The 23,709-nt window shown below is 38.8% G+C and overlaps 3 protein-coding genes across 7 annotated transcripts in view; 1 reads left to right on the plus strand and 2 right to left on the minus strand.

The window, feature by feature from the left end:
- LOC138618644 (neuronal acetylcholine receptor subunit alpha-7-like) overlaps positions 1–3,308 on the minus strand; it is a 34,412-nt gene extending 31,104 nt beyond the window's left edge. For both annotated transcript variants that reach the window (XM_069694522.1, XM_069694521.1), the window contains exon 1: positions 3,085–3,308. In XM_069694522.1, coding sequence (XP_069550623.1) covers positions 3,085–3,154 — 70 coding nt within the window. In that variant the 5' untranslated portion in view covers positions 3,155–3,308. The remainder of the gene's footprint in view (positions 1–3,084) is intronic.
- Positions 3,309–11,398: 8,090 nt separating this feature from the next.
- LOC138618646 (uncharacterized protein C3orf85-like) lies at positions 11,399–13,059 on the plus strand. Its single transcript, XM_069694527.1, has 5 exons — positions 11,399–11,426; positions 11,551–11,586; positions 12,006–12,130; positions 12,218–12,303; positions 12,610–13,059. The coding sequence occupies exons 2-5, from the start codon at positions 11,553–11,555 to the stop codon at positions 12,686–12,688; spliced, it is 324 nt and encodes a 107-aa protein (XP_069550628.1). The 5' UTR covers positions 11,399–11,426; positions 11,551–11,552; the 3' UTR covers positions 12,689–13,059.
- Positions 13,060–13,598: 539 nt separating this feature from the next.
- Positions 13,599–21,394, minus strand: LOC138618645 (neuronal acetylcholine receptor subunit non-alpha-2-like). Of its 4 annotated transcripts, none has more exons than XR_011310747.1 (7): positions 21,030–21,185; positions 19,547–19,698; positions 17,240–17,284; positions 16,463–16,572; positions 15,194–16,109; positions 14,710–14,965; positions 13,599–14,223 (listed from the first exon to the last, which is right to left on the minus strand). XR_011310747.1 is itself a non-coding variant. In XM_069694525.1 (7 exons), exons 2-7 carry the CDS (start codon positions 21,100–21,102, stop codon positions 14,801–14,803), a joined length of 1,461 nt encoding a protein of 486 aa, XP_069550626.1. In that variant the 5' UTR covers positions 21,103–21,139; positions 21,278–21,394; the 3' UTR covers positions 13,599–14,800. The 4 variants fall into 4 exon arrangements, 3 of the variants coding, with proteins under 3 accessions (XP_069550626.1, XP_069550625.1, XP_069550627.1); XM_069694525.1 differs by adding an exon at positions 21,278–21,394 and having other exon boundaries at positions 13,599–14,965; positions 21,030–21,139; XM_069694524.1 differs by having other exon boundaries at positions 13,599–14,965.
- Between the last annotated feature and the right edge of the window lie 2,315 nt (positions 21,395–23,709).

The raw sequence follows: 23,709 nt of genomic DNA on the forward strand, positions 1-23,709 counted from the left end.
AATGAGCTCAGCATATAATTAAAATATTAATATAACAAAATATGCAAAAAATATTTTATTTTTTATTTTTTTCGTTGTGGACGTGCAGCTCCTTTACTATCCACCAGGGAGTGCTGCAGCATTTTCTTTTACACTCCTACTTCTGACGACCTTAATTCATACAATGTTTTTAAGTCATTAATACAGTTCCAACTGGCAATAACAAAATGTATAAGAAGCTTTGAGTCTTTAAAATCTTCAGACACAACAAACAAAACAGCATGAGAAAGGCAGTGTGTCCATGAAAAACAAGTAACGTATGAGGGTAAAAGTGGTAAATAAGGGGACGGTGAACAAGGGACAGATGAGGGATAGTAAATGAGAACTTAACAGTGAAAAAAAAAAATATTAACACAAGAGACTTCAACCTTACACTTTCTATATCTGACCAATGTCACCTCTTTGTGCAACTCTGCTTCTAGTTGTGTGTTTCTTGGAAAGTAAAACAAGTGCATGCACACATGCTCATTACCGTTTTGTGTGTGTGACCTTTAAATCAACTGACGAGCCATGAGGGTATCCATTAACCCATCATTTCCAGCATCATGTGACGGTCCACACTGGTGAGACGAGATCAGATCGTATGGTGTTGTGTGTTAATGGAATTTGAATGGATGAATTCCTATAGGAGAGATTTATAATCTATGGTCAAGGGCTCGGTGTCCTAAAACCACTGGATGTTTAATCCTAATCCAGAGGCTGAGACCTCTGCTTTGGTGCAACACTGAGTGCACAGCTCTTGCATCTCAACTGTGTTGGATACAACCCTACTGGGCTTTACAGTTTAGGAGCTAAAACAGCTCAAAGAAGGCCCTGTGGTTTGTCAAGATGCTAAAGTGCTAAAACTGTTTAGTTGCGGGCATCCATTTCACTCTTTAAAATATTTAAGTTTATTTAAAGGCAGCACAAATGGTTTACTATTTTTTTTAAATCTGATATAAACCCATTTTTCATTAAATCCATGTTTAAGGAGCAGAGACAGGAAAATATTACTGAGCATGGAAGAATCAAGAAAAAGGCAGTCTGTGGGAGGCTTCGCAAGAGGAAAAGATTAAAAACAAGAGAGACAGAAGACGACATTGAGAGAAGTGGCATTACAGTGAAATCAAGCAATTATCATTGCAGCATCTGGGTCGTGCAACTTCACGCTTACCCATTTCTCATTCACAGAGTGAAGGTCAGGAATACTGTTTTATCTCAGAGGTAGCTTTTTGTATTTTTGTTGGACACACCTGAATATCACGCAAAATAATACTTGTCGCTGAGGTGTAAATTGATTCAGTCACACCTGCAACTTTAGATGTTGAGGACTTTAGAGTCACCCTGTCATGTCTCCCCCCATAGTGTCTGGCTGTGTGGAGCATAAGTTATTGCAAAATCGTGCCTCAGTTTCAAGGAAACTAACATGTCCTATATCTTGTGATTTTCGGCTATTGTATTGTGTTTCCCTTGACAGACTAAAGCTGCTTATCAAAAGCACAGTGAATGTGCACATAACAAGCTTACAAGCGGCTAGCTGGTTCTTTAATCCCCATCCTAAAAGCCTCATGAGCTTCTATTCTGCTTCCATCAGTCAAACATGACACATCATGACACAGACATTCATAGATGTCCTGTTTGAACTGTGGTGAAGGGGTTGTCTGTGTTTGATTTTTGATAACCATTTGAAAGATAAGTGAACATTTCTGTTCTATCCTATTGTTTTTCATTTCCATCTTCTCCATTGTTTAATTTTAACATGTATTGTTAAAGTTCAAACTGAAGATTAAAAACACTGCAGCAATTTCTTGAGAAATATTAGCAAAGAAGTTCTTTACTTGTTGGGTGATTTTTGTAAATTGTCTAAGATAATAAAGAAAGAGTCAAAAATATTGATTTTGAGACTAAATGACATGAATTTGTGTGGTTGAAAATAGTTGTGTATATGTCTTTTAAAGTATATTTAACAGCAGGATGAATACTGAACACCAATATTGCCCCAACATGAGACAGCAATACTGTGTTTCATGTTAAACATGAGAGACAGCAGAGGCCTCCTGTCATGGGTCAGCATGTAATCCACCCTCTTTAACACACCATTAGTTTTTGTATAGGTAAAATGCCCATCCCCCCCACCCCGCCAACCCATCTTCTCCTCAACATGAACACTGACTGGGTCAGCATGGTGAAGTGGGAGCAGTGGAAGGTGGCGAGTTCGAGTTTGCATATGGTGCTCAAAGTGTACGCACTGACATACAAGTGAAGGGTTTGAAGCTTCAGCAAAGCCGCTGTTTCAGAAACTGGTAAGTAAACAACCCAGATGTTACAGATGATGTTAATGATGTTGCTGGTGATGTTGGGATGCGACTTAGGAGAGAATTATAGACTCATGCATGCACATCTCATTGCACACGAATAAGCAAACAAGAATGTGCACACTCTTACACATAAATGTGTGCACACATAAATGCATGCAGACATTAACACAGTGTTTAAAAATAACTCTTTTGATAATGAATTGAGGTACGTAAAGTACCCAGGACAAAAACTGCTGAGAAGTACATTCAGGGTGGAGAAGGAGAGGATTTCTTTTCTATTTCATTCTGGCTACTCAAAGATTCATCGGTCAGTGTTATTCAAATGAACATGTGGTGACTATAAAATCACAGTGATTCACTGTGAGTAGCTTCACACCTTAAAATGAAAAAACATAAAAAAGTTCTATCGCTCAAGCTTGAAATAGCCTAGCTACAAACTCTGTTTTGCTTATCATATGAATAAAACAACACAGCATAAATTCCCTCCAGTCGATTTATAAATCTTCCTATTCATTTTAATAGTTTTTTAACCTTACAGAACTTCCCTAATAGCAATAAATGATTCCAAAAAAGACCACACCAAAGCCCATTCGTCTCTATAGAATATCAACTAAAGCCTAATCATCCAAAACACATCAATGTTAGTAATTTTTCAGTCAAAATCTCCTGTAGTTTCATCAAACCTCATACATTTAATTCATGTAGTCTAAATTAATGAAGAACCAGCAAATAAACTTCCCAAACCTACCTTTGAAAAGGATGGCTGTCCAAATATAAAATCCAAACGAACATGATCCCCAAAACTTGTGGCACCGCATCCTGGCACCGCTCAGTGAACTCCGCCGGCGCCCGGCAGTGGGCTCTCGGTGTCGGCTAGACAGGGACTCTGCTCCGGCTTGGCGGCGGAATGAACATGAGGCTGGGGAGAGACGGAGAGGAGAGGGGCAGTGTGAGAAATACGGAGACTGACTGACAAGAGTGTGGAGTTCAGATTGGCGCGTTTACACTGCATCAGGAACGCACTCCCTCACTCATACACGCACGCTCGCTCGCACACGCACGCACGCACACACACACACACACACACACACACACACACACACACACACACACACACACACACACACACACACACACACACACACACACACGTGCCTCTCCAGGCTGCATATAGCGATAATAATAACTACAGTAAAGTTTCTCTGATCGACTCTGTAATTGAATCGGCCGCTCTGGATGTTGTGTTTTTTCAACCCAATTTCATGTCATCCCTCATCCCTAAAGGCTATAAATCAGCTGCAATTGATGTGAATCTTAAAGGCTAAAATGGTTCTTTTTGCTGAAACCGAAAATCTTTTTTTTTTTTAGGTTAATATCGAGTTAAACTCTTCTGACTTGATAAATTCAATATCTGCGTTTCTCTCTCTGTCTCTCTCTCTCTCTCTCTCTCTCTCTCTCTCTCTCTCTCTGTGTGTGTGTGTGTGTGTGTGTGTGTGTGTGTGTGTGTGTGTGTGTGTGTGTGTGTGTGTGTGTGTGTGTGTGTGTGTGTAAGTGCGAGCGCGTGTGTGAACTTGTAGCTATTACTCATGTTGTGGGGACACATCCACATTGTCTGGTCCAGCCTCCCATTTTCGTAACTCATGACATTTTGATATGAAGACCTGGTTTTACCTTTAGAATAAGGTGAAAGGTTAGAGTAGAATTTAAGCAAGTTTGAGTTATGGTTAGGGTCAGTCCGCAGAACATTTATGCAAGTCCTTTGAAGTAATGGAAACACAACTGTGTGTGTGTGTGTGTGTGTGTGTGTGTGTGTGTGTGTGTGTGTGTGTGTGTGTGTGTGTGTGTGTGCGCGTGTGTGCGCATGTGTGTGTGCGTGTCCTATTATTGCTGCTTCACTCACATATGCACTGAGCCTAAGTCACTGTGACTTACTGTTAATAAAAACCTGTGTTTGTCTTGATGAAGAAATCATCATTACTGATCAACGTGTTGATATCAATTAGTATTTTTTATTTGCACAACAAGATGCTTTGTTATTAAGTTTGTTAATATCATATTTCCTGTTCTCTGGTGATGCCAGGAGAACATTTTGTCCTGAAAGGAAAACTTTGACATTTTGGGAAAGCAACAGAGAGTGAGGTGAAAGACATTGATACAGATCTCAAAACAATACATTTTTCCTCAACGGGAAATTGGTTGAGGGTAAATTATTAGAAGGCAATTCATCACAACATTCCCAAGCCACTATCACAGTCAAAAATAACATACTCATAAACTGTGATTGATTTAAAGAAATAAAAACAAACCAGAGTATTTTTTTTTCTCCCAAATATCAGAATTATATATGGATGTAACCAGACTATTCTCCTGCACTGGCACAGCATGGTGGAGATAGATATGGCTATGCAAGACAAGGGTAAGTTGATCAGGTGCTGGTTGTAGCTTTATATTTACTGTATAAAGCGGCATCAATATTATCATGTAAGTTGTGGAAAGACAATGACTAAGTGTATCTAAAAAAATGTCAGGTAATTCCTTTAGTTTTACAGTACACACAAGGTGCCAAATTAATTCGGAATAACACCACAAGGGTCGACTGACTCAATATTACTATCTGCCAAACGTCTCACTAAATCACAGGATTCCAAACTAACACTATGCGTGCTCTGCTCATACACCAAAGTAAGAAACTACCCAGTACAAAACCAGGGGAGAGAGTGCAGTGTCTCACTGGGGTAAGTGGGCATCTCCCTTCGTCAAAGTTAGGCCCACGACACCTCGGGAAGACTCAACAGCAGTCCTGGCATCCCAGAAATACTCCCTTTCATATTCACACCCACCACCCCTGCTCTACTTGTTTTATATCTAAACTAGTATAACTTGAGCCTCCATACTTTGCCAAAACCATTCTTTCTCCATTAAACCCAGAGACTACCCTGCCAGTCTGACTTGTGCATACATACTTTGGCAAGGTCATATGTGCTATACACAAGGGATTAAAAACTTAAACATAGAAATTACAGTGTGCCCATGAAGTAAAAGTAAAGTTTCAAATTTTGATATTACTCAATGATCGTTTACCCCTTAACAATACTTCACTTATTCCTAAAAGCTGTTCTCATCAATTTTATAACAAAGGATAAAATCCCCACAAGACTTGTTGAGGCCAAATAAAATCAGATAATGCAGGTTTAAATCAAAGGCAAGGTCATAGAGGTGTTGCGAGGAACACACGCATCACTCATCTCACTGTTTCTCTCTGTGCTGGACAAGAATAGCTTCTCTGGTCCATAAAGCAAGCACAGATCACCAGTCAAGTCTCCCTCTCCCACAGCTGCACACTATCATTTATGAATGCGTTGTGTGTCACGCTGCAATTTCCCACTTCCCAGTGTTACAAAGAGGTTCATCAACTGCATTTTTGTCACATTTGTCTCCTTTTTGTGCCAGGCTGGCTTATAATCAAATGACCTATTTATTCCTGTCCATAAATAATTGCAGTCGGAAATAGGATCCGACAGGCAATGAGGGGGAACACTGCGTATTTCTCCAAATGTTCGCACCGCCTGGCTCCTTCTATCATCTCCACTCTATGAAACAAGGACGTATTATCTGAGAGGCAGTCTTGTGCTGGTGCTATTAGACCAGGGTTTTTTTTTTTCCCATTCTCCACATGTGCACATCTCATGGTGCTCCATCAGAGGAGATTTATGCTGTTAGATCTGATTTGGTTTAGGTGGGCTGACAGCCACGGGGGCTCCATGAAACTTCTGATCACAACCTTCATCCTTCTTCATGCTTTCCCTGGGCAAACCTCTAGCCAGTGAGAAGGCAGGTATTAAACACATTTTGCCAAAGAAATACTGAACCAACTGTGAAATAAAAGCTAAAAGTTTTGTCATCACTACCACTAACTTTACTAAAGTTTACAAAGTGCTGTCCATAGTGCTGAAATCACCAGCAGCACTGTTCTGTGTCACCAGCAGTAGCATGCAGGCGTTAAAAGGCGTCAAAGTTACTAAATACTAAATTAGTTTTCTTCTACTCATGAAAAACAAGTTCATGAAAAAATCCGCTCATTCTTTGTAAAGCTTTGTTTTTTGGCGTGTGTGACAAAAAGACGTGTATTACAAGAAAACATAAAAGATAAATAATGTCAATTCAAAACGTCTGACAGCACATGTAAAGGGCTGCTGGCATTGTCTGAAATTGGAGCGTATTTGTAGGTTTGTTCCATTACATTATACTGTAACCCCTATAGGGTGTACATCTGGGTATACATACAGTATTCAAGCACTTGTTGTATGTGTGTGTTTATGCAATGAGTGTGTTGATCTGCTGCACCATAAGTCTATTTTTTCTGTGTTGCCTCCTGCGTCACTCTGTACATATTGTCCGTGAAGTCAGGTGTCTTAGGTTTAGACACAAAAAAACATGTCTTTAGGTTTGGGAAAAGTTTGGATAAAGATAAGAAATTTTACATAAGTAACATTACATCTGTCACATGAATTACTTAACATACATTACGCAAGGTAAATACTTTACGTTATGCAAGTAACTTACATTACCTAAAAGAAACTCCCGTTGATTTTTGCTTTCATGGACTCAAACACCAGAATCCCAGGTCAAAGTCTTGTGTTTGTTCCATCCATCAAGCCTCCCTCTGATGTGGACTTTATCACTCTTTGTAGTTTGTTACATGACCGCAGCAGTATTTGATGCCCTGGGAATGAAAACATCCTGGTCATACATGCATGTGCTTTTTACACCTAGATGAGGCAAAATGTGACACTGGCAGAGTATCTCTTACTCGACTGAAGGGTGTATTTCACACTGGTGGGACACCAGCCTAAAATATTACAAAGACAGAAAAAGGAGGTGCTTTCTAAAACATCTGATTATCATCAGGTAAAACAACACAGCAAATAGACTTTTTAGCAGCACCACAGAGATTCAGCACCCTAAAGGGTCAATGTAGGTACCAGCCCAACACTTTTATTAAGCTAACACATTTGTTCAAACATGAAAAATTAGAGAAAATAAAAAATACTTGTAGATACAGTTGATATTTCAACATCCTGATCTAATTTTGAACTTCTCACTAATTACACTGCTGTCCCGACCCAGCTCAGAGGAAGGACAAAATGTGGAGACCACACATGATCATTTAGTGTAAAATGAATTGAATTAAGAAAACTTAAGTATAAAGTCAGTTAGTCAGTAATGTGTGTAGTGTGCAGATGTGCAGATGTGGAGCTGTAAGAAACAAAATGAAACCTAACCAAGTCAAACCAAACCAGAGACCCAGCAGAGGAGAGAGACAGACTAATCAAATGTGCCAGCTTTTATAGCCTGGAAGGCCCAGGTGAACAGCATCAGCTGATGACCCTCATGTCAGCCAGGGGTCTTGGAGGGCAAATTGGCTGACATGAGGGTCGTCAAGCCATCTGCATCAATGGTATGCTATTTTTCCCTAAATGCAGCTCTCTACCAATAAGAGATGAACAACAGAAAGCAGAGGAGAAGAGTAGAGGGAGCTATTAATTCTCTATCTTCTATAAATGAGGGGTGATCCGTGAATGGACTTAATGTGGAGTTGCTTTTTCTTTCTTCTCTTTGTCTTTTTTCTTCCCTCCACATCCCTATGGTATTTTTTCTACCACATAAAACAAACCTAGCGTACATAATTAACCACAACAGAATCAGAGCTATGTTATTCCGCTTATATGAGGACATATGTGAACACCACAGTACAAGCAAAAGCGGCTGAAGTCAATGATAACACTGAAAGATGTCTCAGGATGCACTTTTAAAAATGACAAATGCATGAAGGAAATATTTGGTTAAACATCCATCTCATCACTTTCCCGTTCCTGTATTCAATATTTGAAATATTCGCCTATCCCAGCAGGGTGCACAAGTGTGCATGTGTGTGATAGAATGGGGTCAGATGAGTTTTAGTTTTTGTCTGAGTCGCTACCTTTGATGTGTGCAAGATGCCAAGGTGTGTATGTCTGTGTGTGCATGCATTTGTGAATTGGCATTTCTGTGTGTAAGTATGTGTGTTAAGTGTCAGTTTCTGCAATTGTGCATGCATACTTGTCATGTATTATCTTTTCAGAAATATGTGCACATATGACATGTTTTCAGCCAGGAAAGTTATGAAAAGAACAATTAATATGTGGCTTTTCTGCCCCTCAAATACAACCTTGTTTCCAAACATGCTGGGACGCTGTGTAAAATGCAAATAAAAAGAGAATGTGATTAACTGCAAATCATGCTAAACATATTTAATTGAAAGTAGATCAAAGACAACATACAACAAGTATTGAAACTGAGAAATGTTATGTTTCTATGAAAAATATATGTTCATTTTGAATTGGATGGCCAAAAAAGTTGGGACAGGGTAACAACACTGTGTTAATGTTTGGGAAGTAAAGAAACCAGTTATTTGAGTTTTGGAAGTGAAATGTCTCCTTTTTGCTTGATATAGGATTTCAGAGGTCTCCTTTGTAGCATTTTGAATTTGGACTGCAGGCATTAATGATGCCTTCCTAGATGTGCAAGATACCCATGCCATGTGCACTAATGCATCCCTATACAGTCATGGATGCTGGCTTTTGACCTAAGTGCTGATAACAAGCTGGATGGTCCCTCTCCTCTTTAGCCTGGATGATGCTGCATCCATGATTTTCATGAACTTAAAATTCAGATTTGTCAGACCACAGGACAGTTTTCTACTTTGCCTCAGTGCATTTTAAATGAGCTTGGGCCCGGAGAAGAAGGCGGCATTTCTGGATCATGTTTATATGTGATTTTATCTTTTAATTGTTTAATTGTAGTTTTAACCTGCATTTGTGGATGCAGCAATGAACTGTGTTCACAGACAATGGTTTACCTAACTGTTCCTGAGCCCATGCAGCGATTCCCACTACAGAATTGTGTCTGTTTTTATTGCAGTACCACCTGAGGGCCTGAATATCAAGGACATCCAATATTGGTTTTCGGCCTTGTCCCCTGCGTACAGAGATTTCTCTGGATTCTCTACTTCTTTAACAATTTATTCAAACAATAAAATAATAATGTAAATTTTCACTGCTGACAGACACTGAATCTCTGGGATGCTGTTTTTCTACATATATAACCTAATTCGTTGAGATGTTCCACAAGGTGTATTTTTTTGTATCGTTCCACAACTTTTCTAGTCTTTTTTTTTTCTCTTCCCAACTTTTTTCAAATGTGTTGCTGGCATCAAATTGACAATGAGTATCCATTTTTCATAAAACAATAATATTTCTCAGTTTCAACATTTGATAAGTTGTCTTTGGTCTATTTTCAGTTAAATATAGGTTTACATGATTTGCAAATCATCGCATTCTGTTTTTATTTACATTTTAGACAGCATCCTGACTTCTTTGTTCTTTTGAAATGTCTGTGTGTCTTATATATACAGCCTATGGTAAAAATCTAGCCCGCATGATGAAGTGCATCGTGGTCAGCCTGAAAAAGCTCCTCCTCTATCGTCTTGCAGCAAGCTAACCATTTGTCTTTGTTACACTGTACAAGTGGTGACTCAGTTTATTATAAGAGGTCAAACAAAGGTCAGAACACTCACACACACACTTAGGAGTTTCTAATGGTTTGTGCATTGTGTTTATGGACAAAAATGATGTCAAAGAAAAGTTTTCAGAGAGGTTCATACTGTTGCACAAAACTACTGTCAAGCATCTATATGAACTTAATTAGGAATGCTTAAGTTCATAAATAGTTGAAATTATTAATGTTTTTTCTTCTGCTGGACTCGTGGTTATTGTCTCTGTGAATTAACTCTTATCCTTACTCTGGTCGTTTTCAGGTGGCTGCATCAGCATTTAAGCAGGAGTGTAAATTTTACATTACACAAAGAAATTCACAAGCACATACTCTAAGGATGAAAGACTTAAATGCAGCACCAAGTGGTGAAAAACAAGTAGAAAAAAAAAAAGTATTACTACTGAATTTATTTTAAGTCGTTGGCAGTCATTATTTGATTCAAAAACAAGCTTTAAATTACCATCTATCTTGTCACTTTTATTCCCGAGTAGTAATTATTCTGTATTTACTGCACCAGAGAGATCAAGATTTTTCGGTTTATTGTTTTGTTTTTTGTTGTTGATATTTTTCCAAGTCTTTTTGAACAACTTCACTTTCTTCCACTGTCACAGGTTTCATAAACCTTGAGTATAATTTTTTTTTTCCCCATTTATGTCACAGGTTGGGCAAATGTCTGGAGCAGAAACAGTGACTGCTCTACTGTATAACTGGGGTTAGGACTCCACCCAGTGGAACAAATGTTGATGTACACCCAATTCCTCAATACAAATACAGTAATACTTCCAAGAGTACAAAAACACATCATACACTTGAAATTCTATTTTATGGTTGTTTAAATGTAGAATTATTCAGTGTCTGGGCAGACCAACATGAAGAAATCAGCATCATAGTTTCAGTCAGAGTCAATTAAATATGGTAGCCTAATATCATGTGAGGGGAATGCACAAAAACACAGTAGTATCTAGATATATATTAAGAATCCTTTGGTTGATAAAGTAATGGATCTAAATTTCAACAATAATTTTGTACTAATATTAACAAAATAAACAGCATTTTTTTTGCACATTCTTTCCACTCATGTTAATTTATTTCAGGTAAATCTGGTTGGAAAAGTTGCATTGAAATAAAATTGATTTCACAACTCAAACTTAAAAATTATATTGTTCAATACTGAGAATTTGCTCAAATCAAGACTTCTGCACTGCATTTGTTTAGTGACTGTTCAGACAGTCCAGACAGCACCATCTTTATGCTGAATCTCACAGCCTGACACTGAGGTACCTCAGTGTGTGTTTGCACGGTCTGCTGAAGCTTTGGCACACACATAAGTGGTTATTTTGAGTGACCAGCCAGGCCAGATGCTTGAGTCCATTCATTCCTGTCTGGTTTCTGGTAGAAAACCTGTAAAAGGACTGTTGTTCACTTTCACATTTGGGCAAGAGATTCTGAGCCCTGACGACGCTCTCACATTCAGCCGATCAACAGCTCGCACTGCAGGTAAGTCTCACTATCTGCTACTTTTTAAAATAACTTTATATATACATATATGTGCATCAGTTATAATATGTAGGCATATTTCTACTTTTCTTCTAAAGTATTTACTGCATTTAACATTTCATAGACATGAAGTTTGTGATCCTGTTGGCTGTTTTGAGTGGTAAGTCATTTTCTAGTTTAACTTTGTTTGACACATATTGATGTTTTAATCTAGAGTTATAATATCCAGCTCTAAACTGCAGCATAATTCTCAGAAAACACAAACAAAACCCTTAAAAAAAAACTTAAATAAATTTGTATTTCCTCTGCATTTACACCATCATTACCAGCCATTCGAGACGTGCACAGCAAGCTTTCCATGATTCAAGTATTGCCGATCAGATTCCTACATTTTAAGATCTATAGTTTCAATTTTGATCAGATATCTACATACATCAAAAGTCTATATTCTATGCTGTTTTTAATCTATGATAAATAATAATTTAACTATGTGAAATAAAAACTCTTGTAATTCATTCATTTTTAACAATCAAAGTGTTTTTCCTCTTTTAAAAATATAATTATCTTTATTGTGTTCAGGGGTTTTTGCCGCCCCGTTCATGAAGGAAGAGGAGGCGAAGCGATTCATCAGGCTGAAGAGGCAGTCGGGATACTGGGATCCACACCACTCTCAGAACCAGTGGGGTTACACCATTCAGGAACAGGTGAATACACATCATCAGCCACTTTGAGCAGAATTTCTTGCAAAGGACTGCAAAAGCAAAGGCTTTTAAAGTTGTTCTCTTCCTCAGGCTAATGAGTACTGGACGGCCCTTCGTACAGATGCTCAATATTACATGGACATGAGTAACCTGATGTTTGACCGCTCTGTGGCGACGTGAGTGAGACCATTTATCCATTTTACGTTTTTTGCAAGTGACGGTGTCACATTCTGCCCAGTTAACCTCAACACTCTACTGACATGTGATAATATCCATCAAGTAAATCTCTTTGTAAATTAGGTGAAATAGTTTAAAGTTACTAAGGCAATTGCATGTAAAGCTGCTAATGTGCTCACATTATACTGTACACTGATGCCTTCATGAGTACTATAGCTTTCTTTAATATGATTTTCAAATCATGTGATTTATTACACTTCCTTACAATAATTTTCTAATAAATTTGATCTGGTTATGTGTTGTAGGGAAAACAACAGACTTTATTTGGAGATGCTACGCAACGCACGAGCTCACCTGGACAGTCAGATGGGTCAACACAAGTAGAAAACACAGAAGAAGACTGAGGAGAAATGACACCATAGAGTGGTCAAAGTAATACCCAAGGACAGCCCAAAAAACTGACCCTAATATGATTTAGATTGACTAGAGATACATTTTAACATATTTTATATTTTTAACTTCAGCTGTGAATTACTTTTATGGAGGAATGCACTGGTTTTGCATTTAAATACGAAACTGCATCTGAATGTGCAACTCAGTTTTGGGATGGAAAATGATTTTCCCAATTTTATACCAGCATTGAGGCCTCAATAGAGTATGAAATGTGCCTGTTTGTTCCCATGCATGTCGAAAAAAAATTAAAAAAAAAAAATTGTATACATGTAGATTATTTCAGAATAAAATAAATAAAGGAATCAAAGCAAATGAAATAGCTTTTTGTTATTGCAATAATGCTTCCTTATTCGTGTAGGATTTTCTGTGTCTTCTAATACAATTTATATACAATGTAAATGTTCTCAAAAGTTGAATAAATATAAATAAACTAATGGAAATTAGATACATCTTGCATGTTGGGCTTTTGTGGGCTCAAATCTTTGAATGTTGATAGGGATTTAATTTAAATGCATGAAAGGAAGAAATATTTTTTTCTTTAAAAAATAACACACAAAAAAAGGATGTCTGTGTTTTCTTTTCTTCTAACCTTTCAAAAAAGGAAAACACTCAGGTTTTAATATTAGGTGGTGCTGTCAGCTCCAAATATCCCTTAAACCAGTTTCACATATTTTTCCTAAATATGTTCCTTTTCCATGTGCCTTTTTAAAATGATCTTTGACATCAGTGTGACTGTTTGAAATTCTGTGCATATTATGTACTCCGGTTTTCATTGAAAAGAACAGGAGTAAAGATGGCATTCACCATAACAAATAAAGCCTCATGTATTTAAACGATCTTTATTAGGGTGACAAAGTACATCTGAATACAAACACTGCACTTTTGAGGATGTGTAATTTAAAGATGTTTTCATTGATTCAGTGGACTTCATGTTATTTGAAATTAGCTCCCTATCAGGGGCAACATACATAAAGCAAATTTGGGATTTGAGGAGGATGAGACAGTCGAGGAAACAGATGTGGAAGGTAATTCAAACTTTGTTGATACCTTGAGAGATTAAGCATGAGCTTTTCTTACAACATACAACTTAAAAGGAGTTGCAGCAAGTGGATATTTGTGATTCAGATAATAGTTAATTCAATAGTGACAGAATAATTATGTATAACAGAAAAACCTTTTTTGAAGTAGTAGCTTGACATTTGAGGTCATGCCTCTTTTCAACTGTCGGTACCTGCTTGTTTTGGTTTTCCATTTTCTGTGGATCGTACCTGGTACCAGAAGCTATTTTTGGTATCACGGCTGTTGAAGTTCCAAATAGCCAAGCTACATAGCATCCGCATTTTAGTTTACTGCATTCTTTTTTTTTTTAATTGTGAAACGCTGAGATAAAAAGGTGCATTTTGAGTGCAGACCACTTACCATGTTTTAAACTGTTCTATCCCCGTGTGGAAGTTTGTTTTGCAGCCCTGTGAAAAATGACACATTTCAGGAAAACAACAAGCATCAAACTAAAGGCGATGTCAATAAGAAACAAGTGTCAGTCAAGCACATAAATAATCAAATTTGCAGTGCATTTATTATTTCATTGTACGCTGAATAAAGTTGGCTGGACTTTTAGTCTCTACTTTCAAGTTTCATTCAGTTTTGAGCTTAAATACCTTTTAAAATAGTGTGATATAGTTTACTGATAGCTGGACGCCACTTTGTGTAGGATTTGTTTTTTTGACTTTCAGTTTTTTTGGCAGTTAGCAGGCTGAGAAGTAACAGTGGTGCTACTAACCTTTCACCGAGATTGTCATATTTATCTACAAACCAAATGTTATGCCATCATAATGATTTGAAACACGTCTGGTTTGCACAGTATACACATACTGACTTGAGGACACACACAATATTTTACAGAGTGGATCAGGAGAAGAAAGTCAGAGTCAAAGTGCTCCTGCAAAAAGTACCTGCAGTGGTTTCTTCTTGCTTAGTGGTAACATGTCTATAGATTGTTGAAACGGGTTGTAGGACGCATGTGAAAGGGCTGCGTTACTGTTGCTAGTTTGAAGGTGGATCTTCACTCGCAGTTGGAGGAGGGGTTTTCAGGAACAGGTACACAGCTGGAGTGAAGATGAGGATGGTGCCCAGCACTGAGACAGTGAGGAAGGCCCACAGGAAGATCCTGTCTAACACCTGGGCCACAAACTTCCAGTCTTGTACAACCTGCAAAATAGCAGAGGTTAGACACCGTATGGAAGAAAAAAACATGTATTATAAAAATATCAAGCCCCTAACCTTTATAATTCTTATATATAGTAATACTATACACACACACACACACACACACACACACACACACACACACACACACACACACACACACACACACACACACACACACACACACACACACACACACACACACACACACACACACACACACACACACACCTCACGGATGAAGTGCTCTTTGCGAATATGTCTGCTGATGTAGCGCACTGAAGAGATGGCTTTATCCAACATGGTGGCCCAGGCCTCGTCCTCCTTTCCCTCAGAAGTCGCCTGTCTGTGGGCTCCACTGTTCGCCCTCTGGCCTCCTCTCCGACCTCCAGAGCGAGGCTTCAGCTCCGGGCTTTCAGGACCAAGCTCTGGGTAGTGGTAGCGGTCTGTGTGTCCTCGCATGCAGAGCAATCGAGGTAGTTTCTGAAGGAAGAGGTTACGCACCCACGGCGACATCGGGTGGTAGGTGGCTGAGGAGCGGTGGTGCACATTGATGACAAAGACAGTGACGATGATGGAGAGGGTGACGAAGATCATGATGAAGAGCAGGTACTCTCCGATGAGTGGGATCACCTTGGAGGAGGAGGGAATGATTTCTTCGATGACTAGAAGGAACACAGTGAGTGACACTAGGACGGAGGTAGAGAGTGACAGCTTCTCTCCCTCATCCGACGGGAGATAAAACACCAGAACCGTCAGAAAGGACAAACCCAAACACGGAATGATCAGAAAGAGCGTGTAGAACAACGGCAACCTCTTCAGGATGAAGGAGTATGTGATGAAGGGGTAGGAATACAAGCCATCCTTTCTGTTTCCTCTGGCACCAGTAGCACTGAGTATCTCCCACTCCCCGTTATCAAAGAAGTCTTTCCGATCAACCTGGTTGTCCATCAGAACCAGGTCCACCATGTTGCCATCATAGGTCCACGACCCAAACTTCATGGTGCAGTTCTGCCGATCGAAGGGGAAAAAGGTGACATCCATGGTGCAGGCAGATTTGTAACTGGCAGGTGGCGTCCAGGTGATGGCACCATTGAACTTCACAATAGCTTTGGTCATCAGAGAGCCCTCAAAACGGCCATCAGCACTGAAGAAATAAGGAGCTAAAGTCAAACAATCTGTTGTTCTGATTAGAGTTACATTTACAGAATACATTTACATATTATATTTTCATTGCTTTTAATAGAAAAAATTATAATTAAATGAAAACTGACGGTTAAAGAACTATATCAAAGTAGCATTGTCGATCGCAGCTTAGCGTTGCATAACCTTTCTGTTCATATGTTAGATCAGAGCAAAGATTAGAGTATTAAACTTTGGTTACATCTTGAAAATTAAATCTTTCTTTCTCTTAGTTCACTTTTCATACTGGCAGAGTGTCCGAGTTTCACATGAAGTAACATCAGTCAGTTAGCTGGTGCAACTTCACAGCAGTCTTACTTCTCATACAGGACGATATCTGGGAGCCAGAGGTTTTCTGAGGGAACTCTGATGGAGGTGATTCCACCATATTTTTCTGGATTCCATCGCAGCTTGTAATCGATCCACTCCTGGTCAACATCCATACAAAACACAGGATAAGACTCAAAGTTTTGGAGACGTATCGGTCTCTGCCCCTGGAGTTGGAACCCATTTATCAGAGGGTCCTCTGTCTTCCCATCACCAATCAGCAGTAAAAGGAAATCAAAGCTATATATACATAAAAGTATTGTAAAATACAAATAAAGAAGATGGGTTTCCTTCAAGTCTGAAAACCAAGGCTTACAAAAATTAGAGCATTTACACTTATAAGAAAGAGTAGATAAAGGTTCTCTTTAAGACCTAGTATTTAATGTATAGTTGTTTATATTGCTACCTGTTTTTATAGCTGTTTTTTTGTTTGTTTTTTATAAAGGGACACCACTCAATCTATATCAGACACTGTTATCAGTATCATCATGTTCATGCCCAGCAAAGTAATTTGTCATGTACCTGCTACAGTTAATGAACGAGAGGAAACAAATAAATGTACATTTTAAATTGCAAAATCCTTCTCTGATCATCTTCTCTTCATACACACTAATGCTTGCTGTTGTCTGCACACTCGTTAATAATAATGTAAGTAGAAAACAATTTTTGTTTGCTCCAATAGAAACTATCAAATTCAGTTTTTATTTTATTCTATTGACTTGTGAAGATTGACTGTGACCACATAGCCTCAGTTTATTTTTGTCTTACCTGACGCAGCCACACATTAGTCGTCATCAGCTGGTTTTTCTCATCCTAAAACAGAAGACAGATAATGACTGATGGAAGAAATGGAATAAATAACCAAAGAAAAGGAAGAGGAAAAGGAAGAAATAACCAAATACTTTTAAAACAATGTCCAAGCATATTTTAGTGATGAAACCGGCTAACAGCAAGTTTTTATAATAATGGGCTTCACAAAAACAAAATCAAAGTCATGTGTTTTCTTGTGATGGAAAAAGTTTTGTTTTGGTGATATTTGTGATCATTTTTGGAAGAGATTATTTGAATATTTATCAGATTTGCACAGAAAGATGTTTGATTTTGGTTGGTATGTGTACAACTTACATTTGAAATGTTTAGCCCAAGAGTCTGAGTTTAGCATCGAGATTGGGAGGGTGTGTATATCAGATTTTTATGGAGTATGGGGAATGTCACATGATTCAGAACGGAGCAGCTCGAGTTGACTGCCTGAACTAGCACGCAAGCATCGCTCCATTTGTTTTACGTTACTAAAAATGTTATTCTCTACTTAAGTGATGTAAATTGTTCACAGCTTTCTGACCCAACCTTTTCTTGGTGGCATTAGATTTGATTAGCAGACTATGACAAACTTGGTTGAAAGTAAACTAAAATAATCGTCTCTCTTTTCATGAAACGAGGAAGAATCTAATTTATCCGTCACTGCCACTTCCTCAGCAAACAAGAAAACAGAAACATAAAACCAAAAGGTGGGTGCAGTGGACCCAGCAGAAGCAATATAAATACATCGAGAGGTAAATAGAAGAAGACAGGAGTACAAAGATGGAGAGCAGATAACTTAGGTTTATTCCACATCACTGGAACCCAGTTTGAGATTCAGAAGGAAGACTATGGAGAAGAGACTTCAGAGAAATCAACCTGGCAAAAGCGAAACAGTCATATTGAAAACTGTATCTGTTCAGCATATCGAGCCCAGGCCTCAGCTGTCAGAGTGAGTTGGATGTTTTGGTGATCACACAGACCAGAGGTGAACCATAATCTAATAGAGAGCCATGCAGCAGACTCATACGCAGCATGGCCGAGCTGTTGTGTTTACGGTTATCTCTCCCTCTTCCTTTCTCTTTTCCTGAATCCAACATATCAACCAAAATCCTTTTATTCGACACAAACACGAAGGGGCCTTGTTTAATTCATCATTGGTCGTCTTTGGTGGAAGGAAGAGGGATGAAGAGTTAAATCTAAACTGGTGTGAGATAAATATTTCAAGCCAAGTAGAGTGGTTCCTCCATTAGCATCCGCAGTTGTCTCCTACTGAACACCTAAACCATCTCAACCTATCACAGCCAGCCTCTGAAATATTAAAGGAACACTCCAGAGAGCGACTGTGTAGTTTAAGATATGAAGAGAGTGTTCCAGATCTATTTCAGGACCATGGAAAGCGCCACAGTGTGCAGCTGCCAGTGGCCTGTTTGGGTTCAGCACTATGGACAGAGACACTGCTGAAACAAGAATAAACATCCAACATCCTTTCTCAGCTCAAAAACAACCTTTGTTATTTTTTTTTCTTATATATTTAATTCTGTTTACTCATTCTCTTCCTTTGTGCGAGACTTTTTTTCAGTCATTGCCTCCTCGCAGTGTGTCAGGCTTACAACTTGCTTTTATTATTAAAACAAATCCCATAGAAAGAACAAACTCAAGAATGTGTTCATCCATCTCTCAATACTTTCCTGCTTCCCAGACATGGCTGTGGCTTTCGGCCCCATGTCCATTGATTTAAAAAAAAAAAAAAAAAAAGGCTTAATGATTTACTAATACAGCTCAGGAATATAGTTTTCAACAAACGTAAGAAAGGCACAAGAAAAAAGTAATTTTGTTGGGGACCATTTTCAGTCATAGATTTGGAGCTTAGCGTATTTGGAGCGTATTTACTAAATGTCTCCACTGCGGGATTAATAAAGTCTAAATCTAATCTAATCATTTTACTTCAAAATAAGATACAAGCGCAGGTTGAAAGATCATGTCATCCAGTAAAATAATGTAATTCAGAGAAGTATTTTGATAGCTTTGGTGTACAGTAGTGTATAAGTTTTGTTGTCTTTTGCATAATTCATTTATTGCCTGATTGACGGTTATAATATACATAGAAAATTACCTCAGTGTTTTGAAAATGGTTTGTGGAAAACTCATCTGTGCTGTGAAACACTGTGAAATACTGTGAAATTTTGTTTTGGATTAAGGTCAAACGCTCAGCTGTGTATTAAAGTGTTGATTTGCAAACAAATGTAGTCAATGTGCTTGTAGGTGTGATCTCACCACATCAACCAGCTGGGAGATCTTGAGTCCAAATCGAACTTTAATGGTGTCGTTGGCACGATGGATGGGCCGGACCCAGCGCTGGTAGCCTTGGAAAAGGTTCTTGAGCAGGGCGTCCTCCATCTCCGCCAACGACACAAATTCATTTGGAGCTGGAACAAGGAGGAAGAATGTGGACTAACAACAGTCCTCCTACCTTTACAATTATTAGCCAATGCTGCCATTTCAATAGACAGGGGTGGAAAGTAGACCATTTCAAGTAATTAATGTCTTGCTAGTGACGGTAGATGAGAACCTGTTTCATGTACAGTGAAATCTTCGTCACAATTTAAACTTAGTAACACCACTGATATTGAAGAAGCTCTTTGGAGAAGTTTTGCACTTGAAACATCAATTGAATTGTCTATTTTGCGGAAAGCATTACTTGCTTGGACAGCATCACTGAATCTAATCGGGATTGATGGATAGTGTATTGCACTCGTGAAATGTTCATCAAGTGCAGAAAAAACTGTGTAAATGCATCAAACAATACATCAAGGTACCGGATAAAACGAGGAGTGACAAACAGGACTTCAAACGGAGCAGGAAATGAATGGATAATTTCTCTGTGTCCAGAAGCTGGGCAGTCAGCACATCAGTCTGCCTGAGATGAAATCTCAGCAGTGACAGGAACTGTAATGTTGATAATAGATATATAATGTCGGTCACACGGGACATCAAGTGTGAGACCGGATGTGTCTGCTGAAAAGGAGGAAGTGTGTTAACCTTTGACCTGCTGCTGGTTTCTCCTCTGGCTTCACATCTGTTCAGGTAAATAAATCTATAAGTATACCGCCAAGCAAACACACTTTTAAAAGCCACATGATGGAGCATTTGATCCCATAAGCTCTGTCTGTACTTTCAAGGACAGGTGCAGAGAGCTGGACATGGATATCTGACACCTGTGTTCCTGTTTGTCTGATGACCAATCAACTTTAACAGAAAAAGAGCTGGGCCAGCACATCACTGTGTGATCCAGGAGCGCAGTGGAACATGGTAAAATAACATCCTACAAACACCTCTATTAGTTCCAAACAGCACATTTCTATTTCATTACTGTAATAATAATAATAATAATAATAATAATAATAATGATGAGAAATGCAGAAAAAAAAAACCTGTAAACGTGGAATGAAAGCTGAGCAGCATACTGAACTCCGAGTCTGCATCCTCTGACTCAGTTTCTGAGACAGGGGAATAAATGAAAATGTTGCTGTAAAGAATCAATAGCTTTCTTTTTGGACATTCAAATAGATCTTTTTGTTTGACGAGGTCATCAGAGGTTATACGGAGTCGATATATCAGCGGATGTTGCCCCACATGGTCTGTTTTGTCGGAGCGTTAATCTCGTCAGGCTTGTTCTCCAAACAGAAACAACACAGTTTGGGTTTTAAAGAAATATTCAGAAAAAAAACAAAAAAACATGGATAAAGAGTGTTCTCACCTGCGATGCTGGCAAGGGACAGCGGGGAAGACACCGACAGGAGGAGGAGGAGGAGGAGGACCGCCAACTTCATGGTGCTGTCCCGCTCCGACGGAGAGCTCCTCTCTCAACTGCGGAAAGGACGACACACACACACACACACACACACACACACACACACACACACACACACACCGCTACTGGAAAGACTCCGAGGTTCCCATCAGTGCAGGTACTCGACACCAGGCGGAAAAAAAAAAAAAACACACCCGCTGCTGCCGTCTGCCAAAGGGGGCAAGGACCCGATGTGAGGGTGCGTGTGGCAGGTGTCCGCGTACTGAGGAAGTGTCACGGGAAGCAGCGGGAGGCTCTCCACGGGAGGGAGGGGAAAGGAGGGAGGGTTGTCCGGGTGGGGCCGAGACGTGGAGTTTGAAAGATGCTCTGGACCAGTGTGTTGTGTTTTACACAGTGAAACAAGGAGGAGGATCCAAACGCACGACACTGAAACCGGTAGTTTGAGCTTGAACGTGCAAACTGCAGGTTTAAAAAAAAAAAAAAAAAAAAAAAAAAACCTCAAGGACGCAAAACCAGGAAGAGCGAAAATCATCCTGTAGGAGAACTAACTAGAAGTAAAACAGCTGCAAAGCTCGTAACTCACGGCGATTAACACAAGCAATCTGGACTGGCAGCTAAAAGGCAGGACAAGCAGAACTAAACTCACAGAGGGCCGAAAGACTCGTGACAGCCAGGTAGGTGCAAGAATTGGCGGGAAAATAACACGATGGCAGGAAGTAAAGTGAACAGACGCCAAAGGTGAGGGATTTCAAAGTAAAGCAGGAAACCCAACTAACTGAAAGGCAGAACCATGACAGTGCTTAAAGGTGGAAACTAAGTGCTAATATTCCCCTTATTTATACGTTTGAATGTGTATCGGCCAATAAACTAATCAGCATTAATGATTTAATCACTTAAATAAATCAATTATATTCTGAAGTTTTACAGAGAATATGAGGAGATATTTCTGATGGCCACGACATAAATGTATTTAATCAAAGTGACAACCATTTCAATTAGACTGACAAGAGGAGGTCAAAAACATACAGTTGGACTAGCCTACGTATGAAACGCTAGAAGGCTTTTACTTTGAAATGAACACAGGAAGTCGCTGCGTTTAACAAATTAAAGGTCACTTCAGTCTTCTCAAATGAAGTCCTTCTGGAAAAGAAGACAATTAGGTAGTTTATCTGATTGAATGCTCTATTGTAGAATCAATTCAGTATTTAAATGCAAATAGTTACAATTTCAAATGTTTACCTTTTGGATACAAAAGTCCACATGGATTTGAGACTTGCAGATTAAATGTCTTTTAGTGTCAAACTCCAAAACAGATCATTTTGTTCAAATATCCAAGTCGAGTAACAACAAACACAACATTTCTTTTCATTTCTGAGTTTAAACAGGAAGTAGAAACTAAATTAACGTGAGGCTTTATTTTAGAGACTTTTAAGACGAAAACTTGTTTAGAGACTTTTAAAAGAGTAGAGAACATACATGCAATAGTCCAATTGTATTGTTTGTGTTCAAATGTCTTACAGTATCAATTTTATGATCTTCATTTCGTTTTTAATCACAATGTTCAATCACCTGAGGATGATTATTTTTGTTTAGATTCATATTTACTCTTATTGATGCTGGCATTTGTGATTGTCATCTAGAAAATGCAACTACAAACAGTGTTTATGAAAGTTTATTTTCAATGCACGTTTTACAAGCACATTCAGCTGTTCATTCTTTCCTATTTTACATTGTCAAAGTATCTTTTCTTCAAGGGCATGAAAAAAAATCAGAGAAAAGTGAAGTCTTGATATTTAATTAAAGTACAAAAATGTCAGTGTCAAACGCATGCTGTTGTATGCCACACAGGGTGAAGGCTGGGTCAGCACTTCAGGATTCAAACACGAGTATTTCTCCAAAGAGACGGAAGCACACACACACACACACACACACACACACACACACACACACACACACACACACACACACACACACACACACACACACACACACACACACACACACACACACACACACACACACACACACACACACACACACCATTTCTGTGTAGGCGTTTCCCTGTTGTGAGGACTGTCCTGTCAGTGAATCAGCTCACAGACAGTTTCTCACTCTGACTGGACTCACGGAGGTTTAGACAGCACACACTCTGTCATGTGTCACTGCCAGATGTTTCCAGTGTCAGACACACTGTCAGCCAGAAGGCCACCGTATTTCCCCAGATGGGTTTCTTTGTCTGTGTGTGATGTACCTGTATAAACACAACAAAGGGAGTTAGACTGACCAGCAGGTTACACAGCCTTACAGGAACATAATCATGAAAGACTGTGTATCTACTGTATGTAGATTTTTACTTGACATTGTCCGAATTGTGTTTTTAGTCTCACATTATTTTAAGATTTGAACATTTTCCTTATCAGCTAGTCACCCATGAATCAATATAAATGGAACTAACCATTAAAAAAGGTGCTGTGCAAATAAAGTTTGAAATTAAATTTAGTTTTTATTATTTGTCATTAACTATGTAATGTTTTGATTCTTCACTAAAGATATTGGGGATCATTAGAACACCTAAGTCATAAGACAGAAGAAGGAAAGGAAAGGAAAGGAAAGGAAAGGAAAGGAA

This window comes from Brachyistius frenatus, unplaced genomic scaffold (genome assembly GCF_029030835.1).
Source record: "Brachyistius frenatus isolate BFR_SWC_R1_liver_20210118 unplaced genomic scaffold, ASM2903083v1 Contig_17, whole genome shotgun sequence".
In the NCBI taxonomy this organism is placed as follows: Eukaryota; Metazoa; Chordata; class Actinopteri; family Embiotocidae; genus Brachyistius; species Brachyistius frenatus.